Genomic DNA, 21,832 nt, shown 5'->3' on the forward strand with positions numbered 1-21,832 from the left:
CGTGTCGGTTCGTCAAATATGAGCGAACAACAATTTTACGCGCTGTTCCCCCGCCTCTGACCCCACCCGATCCACTTCCATTCTTTCAAGTCTCAGCACGATCTGGCGGATAAACTTTGGTTTCCGTGCGTCCGTGTCTGGAGTAAAGAAACTGCGCGACTGAGGAGACCGCGCAGCAAAGTTTTAATCCGATGCGCAGACGGCCGGAAACGGACTTGATTCGCCTTTTTGACGCTCCGGCACCAGGGAAGATGAACGGCGGCGACCTCACGGAGACGGAGGAGATGGAGGGTGATGTCGAACTGGCCATTATACACGAGGACGTCGGTGAGAAGGCAGCTTAAGTGTGTTGCAAGAGACGTGCGTGGGTGTGCGGGTCCCAATTGAACTAAATACCGGTCAACGCAATTATCAGATTAGCCCTGTCGGTCTCTTGGGGCAGCTCAATTCAAACCTTTGCCAAAGTTGCTCAGAAGTGCTGGATCAGCCTATAAAGTGTATGTCTCGCGCGCAGCACCCGGTTCTGTTGGACCTTTTCATATAAATCTACTGAACATGATTGTTTCTGCTCGGCCCATCCCAAAGTTGTGGATCCATCTGAAGGTGGAATTTTGGAGATAAACTTTTCATCAGTGCTGTGACGCAGAAGGCAGAGCAGCTGGTGTGTGTGCGTGTGCGGGGGGGGGGGGGGGGGGTCCACACTCAATCTCCACATTCCTGAATTATTGTCTGATGCTAACAACAGATCAGTTTTCTCCCCTTTGTTTCCTGCGTGTTTTACATCCACGTGCTCGCAAACTGTATCTGGAGACCTATTTTGGGATGTCAATCTCCATGACACCGTGACGCCCAGACACGTGGTCCAACGTGCAGCTCAGTGCACAGATTGTGCTGCATCTACAGGTGTCAGGGTGATACAAAGTGTTGGGTTTGCTCTTGAGAAATGTCTTAAACATGTAATTATTGGCACCGCGGTCGAGATCTCTGTGTGTGTGTGTTGTGTGTGTGTGTGTGTGTGTGTGTGTGTGTGTGTGTGTGTGTGTGTGTGTGTGTGTGTGTGTGTGTCATGGAGGATATCCTCCTGGGAGGAAGCAAGCTGTGGGTGGGAGGGCCTGGCACAATCACTGACTGGTTCATGACTCAGTAAGAATTTCAAAAATTGCAACCTTGAAAGCCTTTAAAATAAATAAATAATAAACAAAAATAAACATGCAGCGAGGACGATTGGTCCTGGGTCGCTCACTTTTGTTGAGATCTGTCCTGCTTTCATCCGGATGAGTTATTAACATGTTTTAAGCCACATCTCACTTTAATAGCTGCAGCTGGAACTTTCCTTTGAATGTGTTGTTGCCATGGATACTAACATCTGGTACCAATTAGTTGCCTTCTGTACTGGAACACTGGAGATTGTTCCCTACTTCCCGAGTCCCGGGATGATGCCTGAATCTGGATTATTGGTTTATTATATGGGTTTAATGTAGCCGTGGCTGCTGAATCGAGCTGCTAATGCTACAACCGCAGCACAGCTAACAAAGCTGTCCAATATTTACATTTTTAGACTCTTGTGTTGTCTCAACATCAGCACAATGTCGTTTTATATAAGGATATTTCTCCAGTTGGTTAGTTTCATCCACATTTACGGACCGAGGGCACGATAAATCTTTGCAGTGGAGCTAATTACGAAAAAGAAATGATGATATTACCTCTGGTGCATCATCATGACTCCAGTAAATGTTCAAAGTTGTGAGCTTCTTCCTGTTTTCTCTTATTGCTGATTTTCTTTGATGTGTTTGCAGTTTACCCGGAAGAGTTTCTGCCAACGTATCAGACCATCAACCAAGACGCAGCATTATCAAGGCCAAGACTGGTGAGTCTGAACACGTGTAGCTGCTGCGTTCTTTCCTGGATTCCTGGTGAGATTCAAACGTTTGAACCCTTGTGGGACGTCAGTTTCTGTTTGCAGTCGTGCTGCTGTCAAAATAATGTCCAGGGCGACATCGCTTATGCATTTTCTTACTTAGAACTACAAGAATTAGGGACGTTCAGCTCGCTAAATGCTAGTATTGTACATTTTGGGGGGGATTTTAAGGAGCCCGTGCGATATTTTACTCCAAGTTATTGATGCTTTTTAAGCAGGAAACCATAAAAACAAGAGTTTGATTGATGGCTAAATAAACCAGTCAAGAAGCTCCTGGAGCCAGATCTTAATTACATCAGCAAATCTGATGTTCCGTTGGTTCCGACGGATGGTTGGGAAGATCTGCGAGCTTCACGTGAAACTAGCGAGCTCCTCATTAGCTGGCACGAGTCTGGCTGTGTGGACACAGTCGGGGCGGGCGAGATCACGTCTGTTGACTCATCCCGCGTCCCAGTCTGGATAAATACCGTGGCGAGGGTCAGCCCCGCAGTCGGCGCTCGGCTTCCCTGCCTCTGAGCATCATGTACGACATCATGGAGGAGGAGGTGTTGGAGTTCCAGGCGGCGGAGCTCCCTGACGAGCCTCGTTTCTGCTCCCAGGCCGAGTTCAACGACAAGCCCGACTCGCTGTTCTTCAACGACGGCGTGAGGAAGATCGACTTCATCCTGGTGTACGAAGACGAGGACAAGAAGGAGTTCGAGAAGAGGCACGCGTACCAGCGGCGCAAGGTAGCGTTCCCCTAAACTATTTATTACACGCAGCCCGTCGAAGGTCACGTCTTTATCGCCACGGCGACGCCAACTTTTAATACAATTTGTGACCTGAACAGTTGTTTTTTTTTGTTTCCTTTACTTCGAGTTTCCGCCTTTCCCGTTTGTGAAGGGAGTTTTTATTTGCAGCGGGATCACGTCTGAGGTTTTGATTGGCACCGACGTGCACGCTCACCACGCCGCAGGTCCGTTTAACCCCTTCAGGGTTCCAGCTGTCTTATCAAAACCCGCTCGTCCAGCGTTTGTTCCAGCAATCAAGAACTTATTTACCTCGGGGCGAGGGAAGCTGTCGCTATGGAGACCAGTTGTGTTTCCTCCTTGTTGTTGCCACAATAGTTGGACGTGAGTCACATTAAACATGTGACAATTTGTCGCACATAATCAGGAGCTTTTATTTCGAAGGCGATCCGAGTTAAGACCAAATCCATCACGGCAGCCTTTCGCAAAGGATTTGCCGTGCGCGCCGTTTCCCGTCAACGCTGGTGTCAGACAGTCAGCTGTGATGTCGCAATCACAGCCGCCACACGATTGCACAACGAAGCCCCGTAGATTGTTGCTACAGCAGCGGGGAAGGTTTAGCTGGTCGGGTGCAGACCAAAGATTTGATAAACCTGGCTGCAGGAGGGCGTGGCGATGTTTGCTAACGTGCTGGAAATGCTCCCAGGGTTTCTCCTGAACATCAGAGAGGCAGCTCAGACCCTGCTGCTCTGAGGAGGCTGCTCAGCGACTGCCCAGGGATCCTTTAGCTGACCGCGTGTCTGCTAACCGCTAGCCAGCTGGTTCCTGCGCCACCAAGCAGGCGGAGCAAGTTCTCCGCACAAAATCCAATTAAAGAGATATAATAAACATGTAATAGGGTCCAAAGAGGGACAGAACTCAATTATGTTGCCATCCCCGACCAGAATCTGGTTAGGCTACGGCTCCAGATTGAGATTAGCTTTAGCCCAGAGCTGTTCTCCTGCTTCTCTGCAGAGACGGAGAGAGTATTTTGAGGCCAGTCTGATGAAGATGGGCCTGGAGCTGGAGGCCACACAGTCCGTACGTATGCTGCAGTTCTCCCACCGCGGCCTGTTACTGTCACATCACACCCCCCCTCACCCACGGTCCCGCAGGTCATCGACGACAAGCTGATGTTCGTGAAGGTGCACATGCCGTGGGACATGCTGTGCACCTACGCCGAGGTCCTGCACATCAAGCTGCCCATCCAGCCCAACGACCTGTCCTCCCGCCCCTCGCCGTGGCGCTTCTTCGACTTCATCACCAAGCACTTCTACCCCAACGAGGACCTGATCAAGAAGGAGGCGGACTACTTCACGGCGCCCTTCGAGAAAGACCGGCTGGAGTTCTTCCACATCACCGACAAGGACAGCTTCTTCACGCCGTCCATGAGGAGCAGAATGGTTGGGACGTGGCGTCCGCGTCAGGGTCCGCGTACGAATCCCCGCTGATTTCTCCTTCTTTTCAGGCGTATTACCTTCTGAGCCGCGCTCCCTACGAGATACGGGGCAGCGTGAAGAAGTTCGGCATCAACAAATTGCTGGACAGCGGCGTGTACAAGGCAGCCTACCCCCTCCACGATGTAAGGTCACGTGACCCGCTAACACCCACCTGTTCCGGGGTCGAGCAGGAGGTTGAAGCTTCTCTGTCGGCTTCTTTTAGTGCCAGTTTAACGTCAGGACGGAGGATCCCGACTGCCCCAACGAGAGGTTCCTGCTCTACCAGGAATGGGCTCATCCCAAAAGCTTCTACAAGATGCAGCCGCTGGACCTCATCAGGTGACCACAGAGCGGGAGCTGCTGTGATTAGCTGGAGGTTGGCGCTAAACGAGTTACGTTGTTTCTTCCGCGCGACGTCCCACAGGAAGTACTACGGGGAGAAGGTCGGCATCTACTTCGCCTGGTTGGGGTTCTACACGATAATGCTCACGCTGGCCGCCATCGTGGGCCTGGCCTGCTTCATCTTTGGATACAAGAATCAGGAGACCAGCACGTGGAGGTCAGGCTCAGGCTCCCCCCCTCTAGCTGCCCCTGCTTTAGCCCCCTGCCCGACCACCTTTATCAAGCTGCCCCTACTTTAGCCCCCTGCCCGACCACCTTTATCAAGCTGCCCCTACTTTAGCCCCCTGCCCGACCACCTTTATCTAGCTGCCCCTACTTTAGCCCCCTGCCCGACCACCTTTATCTAGCTGCCCCTACTTTAGCCCCCTGCCCGACCACCTTTATCAAGCTGCCCCTACTTTAGCCCCCTGCCCGACCACCTTTATCTAGCTGCCCCTACTTTAGCCCCCTGCTCGACCACCTTTATCTGCTTCTGTGACCCTGCAGCAAAGAGGTGTGTGACCCCGAGATCGGAGGGAAGATCGTCATGTGTCCCCAGTGTGACAGGGAGTGTAATTACTGGAGGTTAAACAGCACCTGCGAGGCCTCCAAGGTGAGTGAAGCTGTCTGTCTGCCTGCCTGTCTGTCTGTCTGTCTATCTGTCTGTCTGTCTATCTATCTATCTATCTCTATCTATCTATCTATCTATCATCTATCTATCTATCTATCTATCTCTATCTATCTATCTATCTATCTATCTATCTATCTATCTATCTATCTATCTATCTCTATCTATCTATCTATCTATCTATCTATCTATCTATCTATCTATCTATCTATCCATCTATCTATCTAGATGTATAAAAATCACCTCGCATTTTTAAATAAAGAATATTCTTGTGTGTGTGTTTTCTCACCAGTGCATCCACGTGCTCGTCTGGACGCTACGACGGCGCCCGTGTTTAAATAACTGCTAATCATTAACTGGACGGTGGCATAAATAGCTCAGCTTTGTTTTTGTAGCAGAGTCGTTACACGTTTAAATGCAAACCGGCTGGAAAAAGCTTGAAATGACTCTCCCAGGACGGCTGTTCTGTCCCAGCTGAAGCGTATTAGTGCACAATTATTACTGTGGTTAATTATCTCTGCAGGAATTGGTTTATTCATTTCAAAAGGAGTTATTTTTCTCCTTCATTTGATGACAAAGCTTCATATTTAGACAATTCTGACCTGAGTTTTATCTTTTTCTTCCGCCTTTGCAGAAACTCTGTATATTTGACAACTTCGGGACGCTGGTTTTTGCTGTTTTCATGTCAATCTGGGGTCAGTCTGATCTTCCTATTTCAAAAATGGGCCCTTTTTTTTAATCCTCTGTTTTAATCCACAATGAACTTGATGATTAATGGAAATGTTTTAAGCTGTTCACAATGCCATGTTATTTCCTGTCGCCTTCCTGCTGCAGTGACGCTGTTCCTGGAGTTCTGGAAGCGCTACCAGGCGCAGCTCGAGTACGAGTGGGATACTGTGGAGTTTCTGGAGCAGGAAGAGCCGTCTCGTCCGGAATATGAAGCCAAGTGCATCTACGAGAGGAAAAACCCCATCACAGGGGTAAATCAGGCCTCACACAGTTCACCCTCCAATCACACAACGAGACATTCATCCCATAATACTCTCACTAAATATGGAAGTGGCCTTCAGCGGTGGTTTTTGTGAGATTAAGCTCGACTTCTCATTTTTGTTCCCTGTTTGTTTTTATTCAGGTCAAAGAGAAAGTGCCTTACACAGGCTGCGGACGGTGCGTTCGGGTGTCTCTGGGGATCGGGACCGTCATATTCTGGGTAATTTAGATGATTTTAATCAGAACGATTCACTGAAAGATGAAACTTTGTGATGTCGGCAGTTATAACTGTATCAAAATAATCATTTCAGTGAATCTGTGGTCATCTTTATTGTTTAGTATTTAAAATGGTTTGAAGTCATCAAACATAGTGGTTCTTCTTGAGGTTATCGAGATGATTAAAAATAGGACTTTTCCGGGTTTTCCGTCCTACCAGGGAGATCCAGGTGAAAGTTTCTACCTGGTAGGATGTAAAACCTGGATTACAGCCCTTGAGGACCGGGTCTGGACATCTCTATATATCCGATGTCAATTAATGTACTTAATATAATGTAATTATTCATCTTTCTATAAGAAGGAATACGTGTTCATGCCGTAGATCCTGTTGATCCTGGCGTCCATCGTGGCCATTACCGTCTACCGCCTGGCTGCGTTTTTTGCCTTCTCGGCCCGACTCCGGGCTCAGGACCTGAAGGAGCTGGAGCCCCTGAAGGAGTACGTCACCCCCCAGATGGCCACGTCCGTCACCGCCTCCCTCATCAGCTTCGTGGTGATCATGATCCTCAACATCCTCTACGAGCGCGTGGCCATCTGGATCACCAACTTCGGTGACTCCCAAAGATTTCCGCGTCCTCCGGTCTTCGGTTTCTGTCTGTTTTTAACCCCTCACTGTCTGACAGAGCTCCCGCGGACAAGGACGGACTACGAGAACAGTTTGACCCTGAAGATGTTCCTGTTTCAGTTCGTCAACTATTACTCCTCCTGCTTCTACATCGCCTTTTTCAAAGGGAAAGCCGTCGGCATTCCTGGGGACCCCGTTTATATTATGGGAAAGTACCGTAACGAAGAGGTACGCCTGCTTTTTTAATCTCCTTTGTCGCCCCAACTGGTGTTGAGGGTTTCATTTTCGCCTCTAGTGCGATCCCGGCGGGTGTCTGATCGAGCTGACGACGCAGCTCTCCATCATCATGGGTGGAAAAGCCATTTGGAACAACATCCAAGAGGTCTTGCTCCCGTAAGGACCCGACTTTTCGGAGCAGATTTCCGCCTTTCCTTATGAGACCGCTTGTCATGAGGCCGCTGTTTGACGCAGGTGGGTGAAAAATCTGATCTTCCGCTACTGCACCAGCGCAACGGAGAAAATCATCCCTCGCTGGGAACAGGACTACCGGCTCCAGCCTTATGCCAAACTGGGGCTCTTCTATGAATATCTGGAGATGGGTAAGAGGCCAACTGTTCTACATGTGCAGCTGCTCACGCAGCTTTTAGAAGCGCCCTTGTCAGGGGTCACGTTCAACAACTATTTGACATCAACGTGTTTAAGATTAAGATTAAGATTAAGATTAAGATGAACTTTATTCATCCCCGTGGGGAAATTGAATTATAGTAGCAGCGTATGCAGAGTAAAGAGACAGAAAAAAATAAATACAGATAAGATTAGAATGTTATAAGCATATATACAGCATATATTATAAGCATATATATAATATATACATAATATAATATATACATATTATAAGCATATATACATAAATATAGAATAAATTAGAAATAAAATTACAACATGAACATTACACAGTTGTTGTTATTGGCTGGGTTTGGATGAGTTATATAGTCTGATGGCGGACGGCAGGAATGACTTCCTGTACCGTTCCTTGGAGCAGCGAGGCTGCAGGAGTGTTGCTGAAGCTGCTCCTCAGTTTAAGGTGTGGCTGTAATTCCACCGGTGGCCATTGGGTGGCGCGCGCCCCCTGCTTTAGCGGGAGCGAAAACGTGAAAAGGCGTTTAAATTGTTTGAAGTGTTGAAGCGTTAATTTCAGTGATATGACAGGGGTGTGTGTGTGTGTGCGTTGTTGTAAATGCCTCTCAAGAAGGATGAATGCCGCCCTTCTTTATTCTGAGTTCATCTCAGCAGCGTGTGTAATTACATTCCGGCAGTGATCCAGTTCGGGTTTGTCACCTTGTTCGTCGCCTCCTTCCCCTTGGCTCCCGTCCTGGCTCTCGTCAACAACCTGTTCGAGATCCGGGTCGACGCCTGGAAGATCACGACCCAGTTCCGCCGAGTGGTCCCAGAGAAGGCTCAGGATATCGGCGCGTGGCAGCCCATTCTCCAAGGCGTGGCCATACTGGCCGTGGCAACAAATGTACAGATGTTTTAAAAATCAAACCGCGGGCGCGTTTTCACCGGACTGAGCCGATCAAAATGTTGTGCTAACAGGCCATGATCATCGCCTTCACGTCAGACATGATCCCTCGCCTCGTCTACTACTGGTCCTTCTCCGTCTTCCCGTACGGAGAGCACGCCCAGCACACCATGGAGGGCTACATCAACAGCTCGCTGTCCGTATTCAACACCAGCGACTTCCTCGAAGACAGCCGGCCCTTGGGGAACTTCACCAACATCCCCAGCTGCAGGTGCGATTCTTTATTCGCCATCATTTAGGGGGGGGGAAATGAAATAAACCTGCTTTTGCTTCCCAGATATCGTGATTTCCGCTTTCCTCCGGGCCACCCCCGGAAGTACGAGTTCGACATGCGTTACTGGCACGTGATCGCCGCCAAAATGGCGTTTATAATCGTCGTAGAGGTGGGAACGCATTCACACACGCACGCAGAATGATGGCAGCCAAAAACCCAACGCCTGCGTCCCGTCTTCTCCACGCAGCACATCGTCTACCTGACCAAGTTCGTCCTGTCCTACGTCATCCCGGACGTGCCGTACGCCGTCAGGGAGCAGATGAAGCGGGAGAAGTACCTGACGCAGGTCATCCTGCACGAGACCAACCTCAAGCTGGTCACCAAGCGCTTGCGGCCGGTCGCCAACGACGATGAGATCAAAGAGACGCAGGCAGGCTTGTCAATGGAGGAGTTGGACCCGGATTTGTGAGATTATCGGGGATGATTCTGACCACGACTACTCGTGGGAGTTGAGACGAAGACGCTGCTGGACAGGGACAGGAGCCGCACGAACAGTTTAGCCTGCTGCAGGGGGCGGAGTTACGCCCCAGGAAGACGCCATTCTGTGAAAAAGAACTAATCAGATTAGGAATGATGTCCTTCCTACGGAGTCTTTGTCCTTGTTGCTGCACCTCCGGCAACATCAATCTAACTTGAAAATCTACATTTCTTTTTTGAGCGAAAAACAGGTGGAACCACTCAAATATAAATCGCCGTGGGCTCTCGCGTCGGTGACATAAAAGGTCAACTGGACCGTTGAAAGAAGCCGGAAGACCTTTGGCCTCTCATCCTGAGAGACTTTTTCCCAGTTTGGCTCGTTGAAACGGTCGCCCGCCCTCAGCCGAGTCTTCGCGGTCACATGTCCCGGCTGTTTCCACCCAGGAGTGAACAGCTGTTTACCTATTTGGGGAGAGGAGTCAGCACTGTGATATAGGTGGAAGAGAAAAAGCTCTGCCTAAGCCCCCTCCCTGTTTAGGCATGAGCGACCTCTGACCTTGAGGCGCAGCCCAACAGCTGATTCCTTTTGGGAGCAGGGAAACCGAAGAACCGCTGCTTTCAACAGTCCAGTTGACGCTTCGCTACACCTTTATGTAAGACTTGAAGATCAGCGTTTATAAAATGTCCTCATGCATTCAATCAATACTTGGTAACAGCACAGGTGTGTCAGAAGTGGAAAAATACAATCAGTTTGTGTTATGGCTCTTGGGCACACCCATCGCCTGGAGGTTCCAAACATGTCACATAGATAGAATTCATCAGCATTACTGACCCAGACTCCCCCCTTTTTTATTTTTTAAACGTCTTGTCTCTGAACAGTGGCGAGACCCCTGGAGCCAAAGGAACGGACCCAGTTCAATTTCGTTTGGAATAATTGGAAAGTGTTTGAAGTGTCTATATTTTACATCGCATTTGTTCTTTCCTTCCATTTTTCCTTACACTTGTGGTAATTTGAGACATTCCCGACATGTTTTGACAGTATAGGTATGTTTCCATCACTTGAGAGTAACCCATCGATCTCTTCTGGAGTCCCCCCCCCCCAAAGTTGCGCAATCGTTCACGCCCGATGTTACACAACGCCCGCCCCGTTTTTATACACGCAAATCACCCACAAAAGACACCGTTCAGTCAACCACAGGACCCTCTTCTAAAACTTAAAGAACGTTCTTTTCCGCCCCATAACGAACGGGACGCATGGTGGAAACGCAGCGTTGAAGCTGTCAAGCAACCCCCCCCCCCCCCCCCGCCCCAGTGTTGTATCACAGTCGTGGCTGTTTTCCAGATGTTTGTCATCGAATGCATCACGCATCATGTAACTCGGCAACATACCAGCCGTGTTTTATATACATATAAAAATGTTTTTCCATTTTTACAGATTAAAAATGTACATAATTACGCTCCTTTATTCAACTGTGTTACATCATGAGGATCGTTTTGCTGCTCCGGATCGGGGGGAGGTAGTCCGATCCGTAATCTGATGTGGAATCGGACTGCCTCCTCGCAGGTACCCGCGGCAGCCAATGAGAGCGAGCCGATTTTGGACGCGTCACAACCGGATGTTGCGCACTGGCGAGTATAAATCGTGCTGGCATCGTCCTCGCGGTGGAGTTTTCCATCATCTTCTCGTTTATTTTTTTTACTCCCCTCCCCCTCATACCCCACCATCCCCAGTTCGTGTCCTCCCTGAGAATTTTGCGTGCGCCGGGACCGACCAGCTGCCGACGTCCATCATCCTCCGTTTGGTTATCTTCCGAAATCACGTGGAATTGCGCGAGTTTTCCCTGAGATCTCGTGGTCCAATCGCCGCTGCGTGGAATCGTTACCAAAGGTGTGTCTGCCGCCGCGTTCCGACCGCTCCGTTTATTTTCCATTTCTAGCGGAGTAACGATGCAAAAAAAATTGGTTCAAACCCCTCAGGCAAGGGGTTTAATCTGAAATCTCTTTTGTCTTAATTTTGTCGCCCTCACGTGTTTAATGACACATAACGGATCAAACAGAATTGTGTGCCTTGTCGTCCCAGTCACGGAAGAGGTGAATAATCACGATTTTATGACCACACGGGACCTCTGCGCATCATTTTTAGTCCGTCCTTGATTTTCTCCCGATGCCACAATGTCTTGGTCCTCGTGGGGCCACATCAAAGGGTTTTGAAGGGGATTCCTTTGTTGCGCTGCATGGCTGACATCCTGACTGCCATTTTTTTTTTTTTTTTTTTCAACATTTAATCACTCGGAACAAATCCTACTATAACTTAAGGGAGGGACAAATGCCTCGTTTTATACTCTCAACGTCCCAAATGTGAAGTATATGGGCGCTGGTGTCACATGACCTCTATATGCCTGAATTGGTGGAGGACAAGTCCGCCAAAGTAGGTAGCAAGAGTTTGGAGGGACAAAAATGGTGGAATTACGGGTATTGGGTGTCAGGGGCCACTCCGGGTGTCTGCTGTGGACAATAAAAGCCTTCTGCTCTGAAACCTCTGGCCTCCTGGTGCTTTTTGGAGTCATTGGAGTTTGACAGCTTTGAAACTTGGCGTCTTTGTGATATACACTATTTATGGCTGGCAGTTGCACAAGATTGAGACTCCAAAATTCCATCTGCATGATTCCTTGCCTTGAGTTGAACAACAAAATAATTTCTGCCAGTGCACGTATACACAAGTCCTCCCAGGGGGGGAGACATAAAGCAGGCGTGGCCTTGTTTTAAGCAGCTCTGGGGTCTCTCGTGCAGGAGGAAAAGACATCAAACGGCTGGACCCTCATTCCTGCGTGGGCTGTTCCCAAGGACCTCTGCTCCCCAGCACCACCCCAGGTAATAAAACCTTAATATGCAAGAAAACTGGCTTCCCACTATTGTGATTGTTAATGCTAAATGTCACAGGTTCTTTAATCTTACAGTGGTCCCGGGACAAGAAAACTTGTGTAGCTGGTTTGCCAAAAAAGTCTAGCTGCTATCACTGATCCAATGTCCAAAAGCCGATGTCCCAGCAGTTGGAAGTATTAAAACAAGCAGAGTCGGGCTTGATTTCACAGTGTTGCTTAAAGAAAACACCGGAGCCGCATCCATAAATGGGGGGGTGAGACCCTGGGAAAATCCACGCCGGCATCTTCCCACCTTGGGACGCGACTGGGAATAACATTTCTAACCTTGAAAGAATGGTGCCCTGCAGAGGAAGCTGTTTGTTCGCCGATCCTCAGCTGTCGCAGGCATTTTCATAACAGAGCAGGTTTCACAGGCGGATTGTATGGAATGGCGCCAAGACTTGTTAAAGGTTCTCATATGTAATGAGGGCGTGGGCACAAAGGGGCTCGGAAACAAGGGAGGTGTTTGCGTTGTTACATATCCAATAACAGTCTGCAAATAGCCTGAAAGATCTTCCACACTCATATGAGAACCTTTAACAAGTCTTGGCGCCATTCCAGTCACTGTTATATGGCATATTTGCTTAGGAGAGAGATCTTCTGGCAGCTCCAAGAGGGTGAAAATTCCCCTGGTTACCAGCACCCATGCTCACGGAGGGGGGCATCTGAGTCGCACCCAGGAGGTTGGTGCAGGAGGGAAATAATCCACAGGAATGTAATCCTGTTTAAGTGATTTGAGCGTGGAATATAACAGTTTCAGGGAACTATCTACTGCTCATTTTCGCCCCCTTGTGGCGGATGGGTTTCTACCTTTCATCCAACCTTCGTCTCATAGGATGGGGGCACTGTTTCTTCTGATGTCCACATCCTGTTGTGTCTCATCCCTGTCCTGCGTCCCCAGAGATGGAGTTGAACTGGCCGGTCCTCCTCTCCATGGCCGTGTTTTACTTGGCGGTCCTTGGTATCGGCCTGTGGGCCTCCAAGAAGGCCAGCATCGAGGAGAAGAAGTGCACGGGGAACATCAGCGAAGTGACCATGGTCGGGGGGCGGAACCTCAGCCTCTCCGTCAGCATCTTCACCATGACGGCCACCTGGGTGGGAGGTGGATACATCGTGGGATGCGCCGAAGTGGTTTACAATCCCAAAAAAGGGCTGGTTTGGGCGTTGGGACCCATTGCCTTTGCAGCTAACCTCATTTTAGGTGTGTGGGGTCAAACACAAACACGCAGTCGATATTCATATATTCAAATTAAGATTTATACACCAAAGGAAGCCTTTCTTTGTGTAGTATAATTAGTTTCAAATAAAATATTTATTGTGCTGTTGCACTTGAGGTTGAATGACCTTACTTGGGTAACCGTGCAAATGTTCTTCACCACCACAAATCTTTGTTTTTGTGACTTCAGGCGCGCTCTTCTTTGTGAAACCCATCCGGGCAAAGCAATACGTGACCCTCATGGACCCGTTTCAGCAGAAATATGGAAACGTGGTAGCCGCTGTGCTCTTCATTCCCAGCATCATGGCCGACATCTTGTGGGCAGCCTGCATTCTGGGTATTCTGGGTAAGTCAGGAACGACACTCTCGCAAAGTCGGCCTAATGACGAGTAGAAGTAGTTTGACGGGGAATAAACCAATAAGAGTTGGTTTGCAGGTCACATGTTTCGACAGAGGGACTTTCGGTTCCTCCCCATAGAGGCCAAAGGTTGTACAACTTCTCAAAAAAAAGATCTGCTTTCAAATGTGAAATTTGACCAATCGGAACAGTGCGCAAATTTATTTTTGGTGCCCTCAAAGTGTCGTAAAAAAAAAAAAAAAACCCTAACGAGGGAGTTTAAATGTCGCCTGTTGCCAATTCGGTCCTCAAAACATCTGGTTGCTGCAACCCAGGGGCCCAAAAAAATTTGGTCGTAAAAGGGGGGGTCACTTGCAGCTCACTAAAAAAGCCTGCGGCACGTCAGACAAAAGTAGAGCCATGTGCGCTGTGCAGCATGTCCGGGTAAAGTTGTTCATATGGATTTGATTTGACAGGAATGTCGTGGGGTTTTAGCTGAGTAACAAAAGCCGTTTCATTCTATTGCTGATGAGTTCTGAGCCTTGACGAAGTAACTGAGTTGTGCGCTTCACTGTGTGTTGATAGGAGGGACATTAAGTGTGGTGATGAACACCTCCTCTTATCTGTCTGTTGGCATCTCGGCTGCCGTGGCGATCTTCTACACTCTGATGGGCGGATTGTACTCTGTTGCCTATACTGATGTCATCCAGCTTATCTTTATGTTCTTTGGCTTGGTACAAACACTACAGTTCTATTGAATTGCAAAGTCCTTTTTGTGCATCAACGTGCTAACGTGATAAAACTGGGGAAGTAAAGTGTTAAAAGAAAAGAGGGGGGAAAAAAGTCATTTTGACAAACACGGGATTCGACCGATTGTCTGTTTGTCAGTGTAATATTTGTAGCTGTGTGGGGCCTTTTAATGTTCTGTGTTTCTTCTCATTTCCAGTGGTTTTGCGTGCCTTTTGTCCTGACAAGCCCCTCCTCTGCTAACATCACCGTTGCCGCGGTAACCAAGCTGTATCAGGAACCGTGGATCGGCAAGCTGGAGGTGGAAGACGTGGGGTGCTGGATAGATGAACTCCTGCTGCTGGTAACGGTTTTAAACGGCGTCAGCTGTTCAGGGATTTAGCATTTTTATTTATTCGGGCATTTTAAGCTCTGACGCAACACCGTCTGTGCAGAGCATCGGAGGGATGTGCTACCAAGCTTTCTACCAGAGAGTCCTCTCCTCAGCCAGCGATGTCCAGGCTAAAATCACCTGCTATGTCGGGGCAGCTTTGTGCCCAATTCTGGGCCTCCCGTCGCTCATCATCGGAGCCGCGGCAGCATCCACCAGTACCTACGCTCACCTGCTCCCAAGATCCCACGACAATCTTCACATCCGATGTTTTAATCGCGTCTCCTTTGTTTCTTTCAGACTGGAACGAGACCAGCTACGGCACCCCCACGCCCTTCGAAATGGGCCAGTCGGGTAACATCTTACCGATTGTCTTCCAGCACCTTTGTCCGTTCTATGTGTCCCTGATCGGCATCGGCGCCCTCGCCGCCGCGGTGATGTCTTCGGTGGACTCCATACTTCTGTCTGCCGCTTCCCAACTGGGGCGGAACATCTTCAAAAACATCGTCTATAAGCAGGTAAACCTCCACATTTGGGCAAATGTTAGTGAAGATGGTGGATAAAAACAGTTAATCCTTGAATCCAAACCCGGTTTCCTGTTTCAGGCATCGGAAAAATGTACCCTAGTGGCGATAAAGGTGTCGATCTTATTGTCTGGACTGCTGGCGACCGGCCTGGCCATGACCACAGACGCCGCTCACCTGCTGTGGATCTTCAGCGGCGATGTCTTGTATTCAATGATGACGCCTCAGGTGATTTGCATCTTTTACCTGCCCCGGAGCGTGAACGCATTCGGAGCTACCTGCGGTTTCGTCTTGGCGTTGCTGCTTCGAACTCTGGTCGGCGACCCGCTGATCCGACTTCCCGAGCTGCTGCCGCTGCCGTGGGACAGATTTCGAGAGGACGGTTCCCGGCAGCGCCTGTTCCCGTTTCGCACCGCCATCATGTTCATCACGATCGCGACGATCATACTGGCGTCACGCTTCGCTGTTTGGCTGTCCGGGAAGAGGCTGCAGAGAAGAGCGCCCGCTAATGTACCGGACAAAAACATTCATTACATGAGGGCACTTACCACAGAGGAGGAGAAAGTCCAGACTGAATGATGCCATACATCAAGCATATGGGTCAATACAGAAAAGGATCATTAAAGTCGCTGCCGTGGTTACCTCAGGTCACTGCTTTAATCTTTTCCTCTTTTCGTGTTCTCTTTCTCTGCCATTTATTGTAGTTGATACGATTTAAGTTGTATTCATCAGTCCGTACTGTAAATTTGGGAAAGGTATTATGACCAAAGTATTGATCCTCCTGAGACGGTTTACTCTTGTCACATTTATTATTCATTCTGTGGGTTCTTTTTGTACTAAACTTATTATTTTAATGAACACTGAATTAAAAACAAAACAAAACAAAAAACACTTGAATTGCAATTTGTTCTTTTTAAAATGTATTTATTTATAACTTTAAACATGTTTAGGTCAAGCCTGATGTCTGATTACATAAATAATCTACAGTTACACTCACGTTATTTAAATTTAGTTTCATCAAATAAAAAAAAAGTGGGAAATAAAGAGTGCAAGCAAAAAAGGATTTAAAACGTTCAGACACTGACTCCATTCCCACCCAGTGCTTGCTGTTCTACTTGGTATATTAACAATTATGAACTATAATCTTATGGAATTTAATACAGCATTTACCAATATATATGAAGACTAAAAAATATATATAAAGACTATATATGAAGCAGTAAATGTGTGTAGATTCTCAATCATCCAGGTCATAGTTAGCCAAAGTAGTTTTCTGTGTCAACTGGACTGTTTTTTTTCGCCTTCAAAAGAGAAGAAAAACAGTCCAGTTGACACAGAAAACGACCTTGGATGAAGCAGTAGGATTTATTTATTTTTTTGGTCGGGCAAAGTTTTAAACGTTTGATTGACGTCATCATCTTGCGACAAGGGGACCTATTGGCTCACATGCGAGCTGTGGTGGTCAATGCAGTAGAATTCGAATTTGAATTGCATTCAGTAATTACAACAAGGTTGAGTGTTTTATAATACTTTGGTGGATGAACAAAGCATAAGATCTCTAAAATGAGCTCACAGATTACTTGTGTCGCGTGGGTGAGCCGAGGCGTTGCCAAGGAAACTCCGGACAAAGTAAGTACACGTCAAGCTACCTAGCAAACAAGTATGTAACTTTGTCAACACAGCATAAAATAAGGAAATTACGCCTTGTTTTTGATCTAAAAAGCACAGTCCGATGTTTATGATACTGTTTTTAATGTGTTTGCTCAGAGTTAGCGATCATTTTAACCCCTTTTGTTGTTATATTACAGGTTCAGTTAAACCAAGACGAGCTGCAACGAATCATTACAGAAGCAAAGGAGGAGCTGGGGTGTGTTAAAATCACCTATTTTCTTGCCTTTTCCACAGTGCTGAAATGTCACATTAGTGAGCATTAGTGTTGGTTATTGGATTCTGACATCTCCTCCGTTGAATCAGAGAACTGGAAGCCGGGGATGAAGAGGAGGACGACGAGGGAATTGAATCTGAACATAATTCTAACAGAAACTTGGGAGACGTTCTTCAAGCCTCTGCAGATGGCAGCAAACAAAAAAAGGGTGATGATGACGACGATGACGACCTGGCAGAATATGAACTGGATAAATATGACGAGGAGGATACAGGTAGAAATGAATTCAGACTACTTTTGTAGTTCTTGACTTTCCATCCTTTGCTGTCTCTGTTTAACATTGCCGCTTTGTAATATCTCCCAATGTGTTCTACTTGTGACCCCTTTAGTGACAGCTAATCTCGGCGACAGTCTAGCCGGTCTTACAGTCTTCTGTTCCAATGAGGAGGATCCTTACATCACCCTTAAAGACACAGTGAGTACCTCCTTAGCTTCTCCTGGACACATTTAGTGGAATACGTGTTTAAGTGTGAATATACAAATTGTATACACTCAAATTTTTAACAGTCTTGTTCAGTTTTAGTGTATTATTTCTTCCTACTAGGACCAATATGAACGAGAAGACTTCCAAATCAAGCCCAGTGACAACCTCATCCTGACTGGCCGGGCAGAAAAAGACTGCTGCAATTTAGAAATCTATGGTAGCTATCTTCTTGTTTGACAGCAACTTGTTTTAGAATAGAAAGTGAATCGTAAATATATATATCCAAGAAGTTATAAATGTCTTCATATTTCTCTTCACAGTTTACAACTCTGAAGAGGGGTCTATGTATGTTCATCACGATATTCTGCTGCCAGCTTACCCACTGTGTGTGGAATGGCTAAACTTTGATCCAAACCCCGGAGAAGGCCCCGGTATGAATGTTTTGCTAATCCCATTTGTTATCTTGTTCTTTCTCTGGTTGTCTTTGCCTGACAGAATTCCGCTCTGGGCTTTTATTACAGCCAACTATGCTGCTGTAGGCAACATGACTCCTCAGATAGACGTGTGGGACCTGGATGTGGTCGACTGTTTAGAGCCAGTTTTCACGCTGGGGAGCAAAAAGGCCTCCAAAAAGAAAAAGAAGAGCAAGAAGGTACACCAGTCGAGTTATTATTCATTCCACGGTTGCAACAGGGCTATTGCTGTTGACCACAGTGGTTCAATTTCTGGCCTTGCTTTTTAATTATTTTGCATTGGACAAATAGGAAGTTTGTGCACATACCTGTTTCGAAAGTGTACTTCCACCTTCCTTCATCAGAGAAGTACAACAAGCTGGTTAAGATAAGATCAGATTTACTTTATTCATTCACGTAGGGAAATTGAATTGTAGTGGCAACATGGACATAAAGAATATAAATATAATATATGGACACAAATAGCGGCAGGTAGAGTTACACGAGCATATAAACAGAATAAAAATAAAGTACAAATAAGATTAGAATTTAAGCATAGAAATAAAAATAAGATTAGATTATTAAACATATTTACATAAGCATGCAATAAAATAGAAATAAGATGAGAAGATAAACATAAAAATAAGATTATTAAACAGTTGATGTAACTGAATGGGTTGAAAGGCGCCTGAGCTGCTGCATTGATCCAGTCAAGAGAGCTCAGCTCTGGCAGGAAAGGATGAATTATAGAGTCTAATGGCAGACGGCAGGAACGACTTCCTGTACCGTTCCTGAGAGCAGGAGTCTGCTGCTGAAGCTGCTTCCCAGTTTGTCCACTGTTATGGAGGGGGTGGGGGGGATTGTCCATGATTGTCTGCACTTTTGACAACATCCTGTCCCTCACCACCTCGTCCAAGTTTGCTAGTCTACAGCCAACAACAGACCCTGCCTTTTTAGTGAGTTAAGTCTGTTGGCATCCTTTGCTTTAATGCCTGCTCCCCAGCACACCGCAGCAAAGAAGATGGTGCTAGCCATGACAGACTGGTAGAACATGTGGAGCATCCTGCTGCACACACTGAAGGACCTGAGTCTCCTGAGGACGTAGAGTCTGCTCAGGGCCTTCTTGTGAACAGCATCGGTGTTTGTGGACCACTCCACTTTATTGTAAATTCCTATTTGAATAAGATTTTCTCTAAACTAACGTACAACGTAATTAATGCTTGTGCAGAAAAATGACTACTTCTCTCCAATTTCTAGTTTTAACCTCTCATTTAGTGTCCTAAAGGAGCGTCTGAGCTCTCGGCGACCTTATCTCGTTTTCCATTCTTCCCAGAGACAAAGCAATGCTGGAGAGACAAACAGGATAGATGATTGTGATGGGTCCAAGGTTAGCATCTTCTGTTTGGGATAGCTAAAAACAGACTGGCTGGTACCATATATGGGTAAAGCTAGCCAGTGACCTTCCATTTGCCTTATATGCCTTTTGGTACGAATGTCTCATCAGAATCGGTGCTGGTACTGTATGAATGAACTGCTGCTGCTGCATTGGTGTCACTTCTCCTGTTATCAGTAAAACTGATATCAACACAAGTCATCTGAGTTTCCTGTGTGTCACTTTAACAGTCTGCAAAATGTCCACAATGCGTACCTGTGAGCAGCGCCATCTACTGGTCCGGTATTGTAATAGCGCCCTTTAACATTTTCAATAAACGATGTCATTGTTGTCTTTGTGGCCAGGGAGCCGCAGCAGCAGAGCCTGTTGAGGGACATACTGATGCCGTTCTGGATTTATCCTGGAACAGACTTCTCCGGTCAGTGTGTCTCCATTTATAGCTCCATTCATAATTACGCTTTGCCAAATCGTGCCAGTGTTTTAGTAAATGCAGTCCTCTTTGTGATCGGGTTTTTTTCCTCAGCCGATTTTTATTTTCACCACATGTGACCTTGTACTCCCCAGGAATGTGTTGGCCAGTGGATCAGCAGATGAAACTGTCATCTTGTGGGATCTTTCTCAAGGCAAACCAGCCACGACTCTACGGAACCACACCGATAAAGTATGACACAGACATAATATTAATCCTCACGGATTTCAGTTTGTAAAAACTGTTTGTTTGTTCTTTCTTTTAGGTTCAGACTTTAACTTTCCACCCCTTTGAGGCACAGACTTTGATATCAGGATCATATGACAAGTAAGTGAAGAGCCACTTTGACATTAATTTGCTGAAAAAGGGTTTTTAATGCAAAGTCTTATTTGTTCAGGACAGCAGTCCTGTATGACTGCCGGAGTCCAGACAGCAGAAATCGGACCTGGAGGTTCAGTGGACAGGTGGAACGTCTGGTCTGGAACCATTTCTCACCCTGCAACTTCTTGGTAGGAGCTCAGATCCAGAGCAGTGATCAAGGGTTCTGATTTTTTTTCATTACAATTCTGCATATTTAGTCAGTCCAGTCAGTTTCCACAGCGGGTTTAACTCTCTAATCTATCAGATAAACTAGTCTGTTTTAATTCAATGATGGACTCTGAGCTAACAACGCTCATTCACTTGTTCCTGTGTTTCAGGCCAGCACAGAGGACGGCTTTGTCTACTGTCTAGACGCTCGCACTGATAAACCCGTTTTCACGCTGAGGGCTCACGATGAAGAAGTTTCAGGTCAGCAGAGGTGTATTTTATTTTATCTAGAGAGCTACGCAGCAAAAACAGCCTTCTATCTCAAAACAAATATTTTTGTGGTTCATTGTTTTGTTTCCCAGCAAGACTATTAGTGGTGATAATAAAATAATGTTTTTCCAGGTCTGCAACTCAGTAGTCAGATTAAAGGGTGTCTTGTCACCGCATCAGCTGATAAACATGTCAAGATATGGGACATCCTGAGCAACAAACCCAACCTGGTTCATTCCCGGGACATGAAAATGGTGAAAAGAAGCACATGAATGACACCTGAGCAGTGTCCATGTCAGATTCTGGACTTGATGGTTGTATCTCCCCGTCTGTCAACAGGGCGTTTTGTTCTGTGCTTCCTGTAGCCCTGACCTGCCCTTCGTTTATGCTTTTGGAGGGCAAAAAGAAGGCCTGAGGGTTTGGGACATAAGTGATGTTGCAGCAGGTACGGGTCTCTCTCAGCGGATCGTTTTGCGCAATTGTTAATCGACGGGGTTGTGTTTCATTCTGACTGTTCTGGTTCTTTCTTCACAGTGTCTCAGGTGTTTGGTAATCGGGAGCGTTTTGTGGCGACCTTAGAATCACAGGGGTCCAGCACTGCAGCAGCAGCAGCAGAGATGGACGTCTTATAGGGCCACTGTGGCTTCATCTCTGAACTGAGCATCCCTGCCTAACTGCTCTGATGATTGGGAATCTTCTTTTCATGGATGAATGACTGTAAAGCTGCAGTCATCAAGAATTTCAGCTTTTGCAGAGGTCAAAGAGGTTCTAACATCCCTGAAGAACTGCTTTGGTGTATTCATGTTAATATGTGTCATTTTAATCACTGAAGACATGTTAAAGGACTGGTTAACCTGCGTTCATTTAGATGAATATAGCCATTAAATACTTATTTTCTCCATACATTTACAAACCTAATATTCTTCTATGTGGTTTTTCGTCTGAAACTGGTTTTTGGACCATAACAGTGAGTCCACTGTACTCCGATGATCTCCACAG

General features: G+C 46.9%; 3 protein-coding genes across 3 annotated transcripts; all 3 read left to right on the plus strand.

Annotated features, from left to right (window-relative positions):
• Positions 1 to 50: 50 nt before the first annotated feature.
• Positions 51 to 10,692, plus strand: ano6 (anoctamin 6). The gene is made up of 20 exons (XM_057022550.1): positions 51 to 327; positions 1,797 to 1,867; positions 2,518 to 2,646; positions 3,661 to 3,726; positions 3,801 to 4,088; positions 4,154 to 4,267; positions 4,348 to 4,463; positions 4,549 to 4,683; positions 5,013 to 5,118; positions 5,768 to 5,828; positions 5,968 to 6,113; positions 6,266 to 6,343; positions 6,722 to 6,950; positions 7,023 to 7,192; positions 7,260 to 7,357; positions 7,436 to 7,563; positions 8,281 to 8,486; positions 8,561 to 8,757; positions 8,824 to 8,929; positions 9,008 to 10,692. Exons 1-20 carry the CDS (start codon positions 192 to 194, stop codon positions 9,227 to 9,229), a joined length of 2,802 nt encoding a protein of 933 aa, XP_056878530.1. The 5' UTR covers positions 51 to 191; the 3' UTR covers positions 9,230 to 10,692.
• A 154-nt stretch (positions 10,693 to 10,846) lies between these two features.
• Positions 10,847 to 16,241, plus strand: LOC130519280 (high affinity choline transporter 1-like). Its single transcript, XM_057022559.1, has 9 exons — positions 10,847 to 11,125; positions 12,028 to 12,108; positions 13,060 to 13,359; positions 13,565 to 13,720; positions 14,297 to 14,445; positions 14,658 to 14,801; positions 14,893 to 15,046; positions 15,129 to 15,346; positions 15,434 to 16,241. Exons 3-9 carry the CDS (start codon positions 13,062 to 13,064, stop codon positions 15,929 to 15,931), a joined length of 1,617 nt encoding a protein of 538 aa, XP_056878539.1. The 5' UTR covers positions 10,847 to 11,125; positions 12,028 to 12,108; positions 13,060 to 13,061; the 3' UTR covers positions 15,932 to 16,241.
• Positions 16,242 to 16,783: 542 nt separating this feature from the next.
• On the plus strand, positions 16,784 to 21,751 carry pwp1 (PWP1 homolog, endonuclein). The gene is made up of 15 exons (XM_057022563.1): positions 16,784 to 16,981; positions 17,161 to 17,219; positions 17,327 to 17,511; positions 17,627 to 17,712; positions 17,842 to 17,938; positions 18,042 to 18,152; positions 18,243 to 18,373; positions 19,911 to 19,984; positions 20,131 to 20,227; positions 20,301 to 20,362; positions 20,433 to 20,544; positions 20,734 to 20,824; positions 20,966 to 21,087; positions 21,173 to 21,278; positions 21,368 to 21,751. The coding sequence occupies exons 1-15, from the start codon at positions 16,916 to 16,918 to the stop codon at positions 21,463 to 21,465; spliced, it is 1,497 nt and encodes a 498-aa protein (XP_056878543.1). The 5' UTR covers positions 16,784 to 16,915; the 3' UTR covers positions 21,466 to 21,751.
• The last annotated feature ends 81 nt before the right edge of the window (positions 21,752 to 21,832 follow it).

This window comes from Takifugu flavidus, chromosome 22 (genome assembly GCF_003711565.1).
Source record: "Takifugu flavidus isolate HTHZ2018 chromosome 22, ASM371156v2, whole genome shotgun sequence".
In the NCBI taxonomy this organism is placed as follows: Eukaryota; Metazoa; Chordata; class Actinopteri; order Tetraodontiformes; family Tetraodontidae; genus Takifugu; species Takifugu flavidus.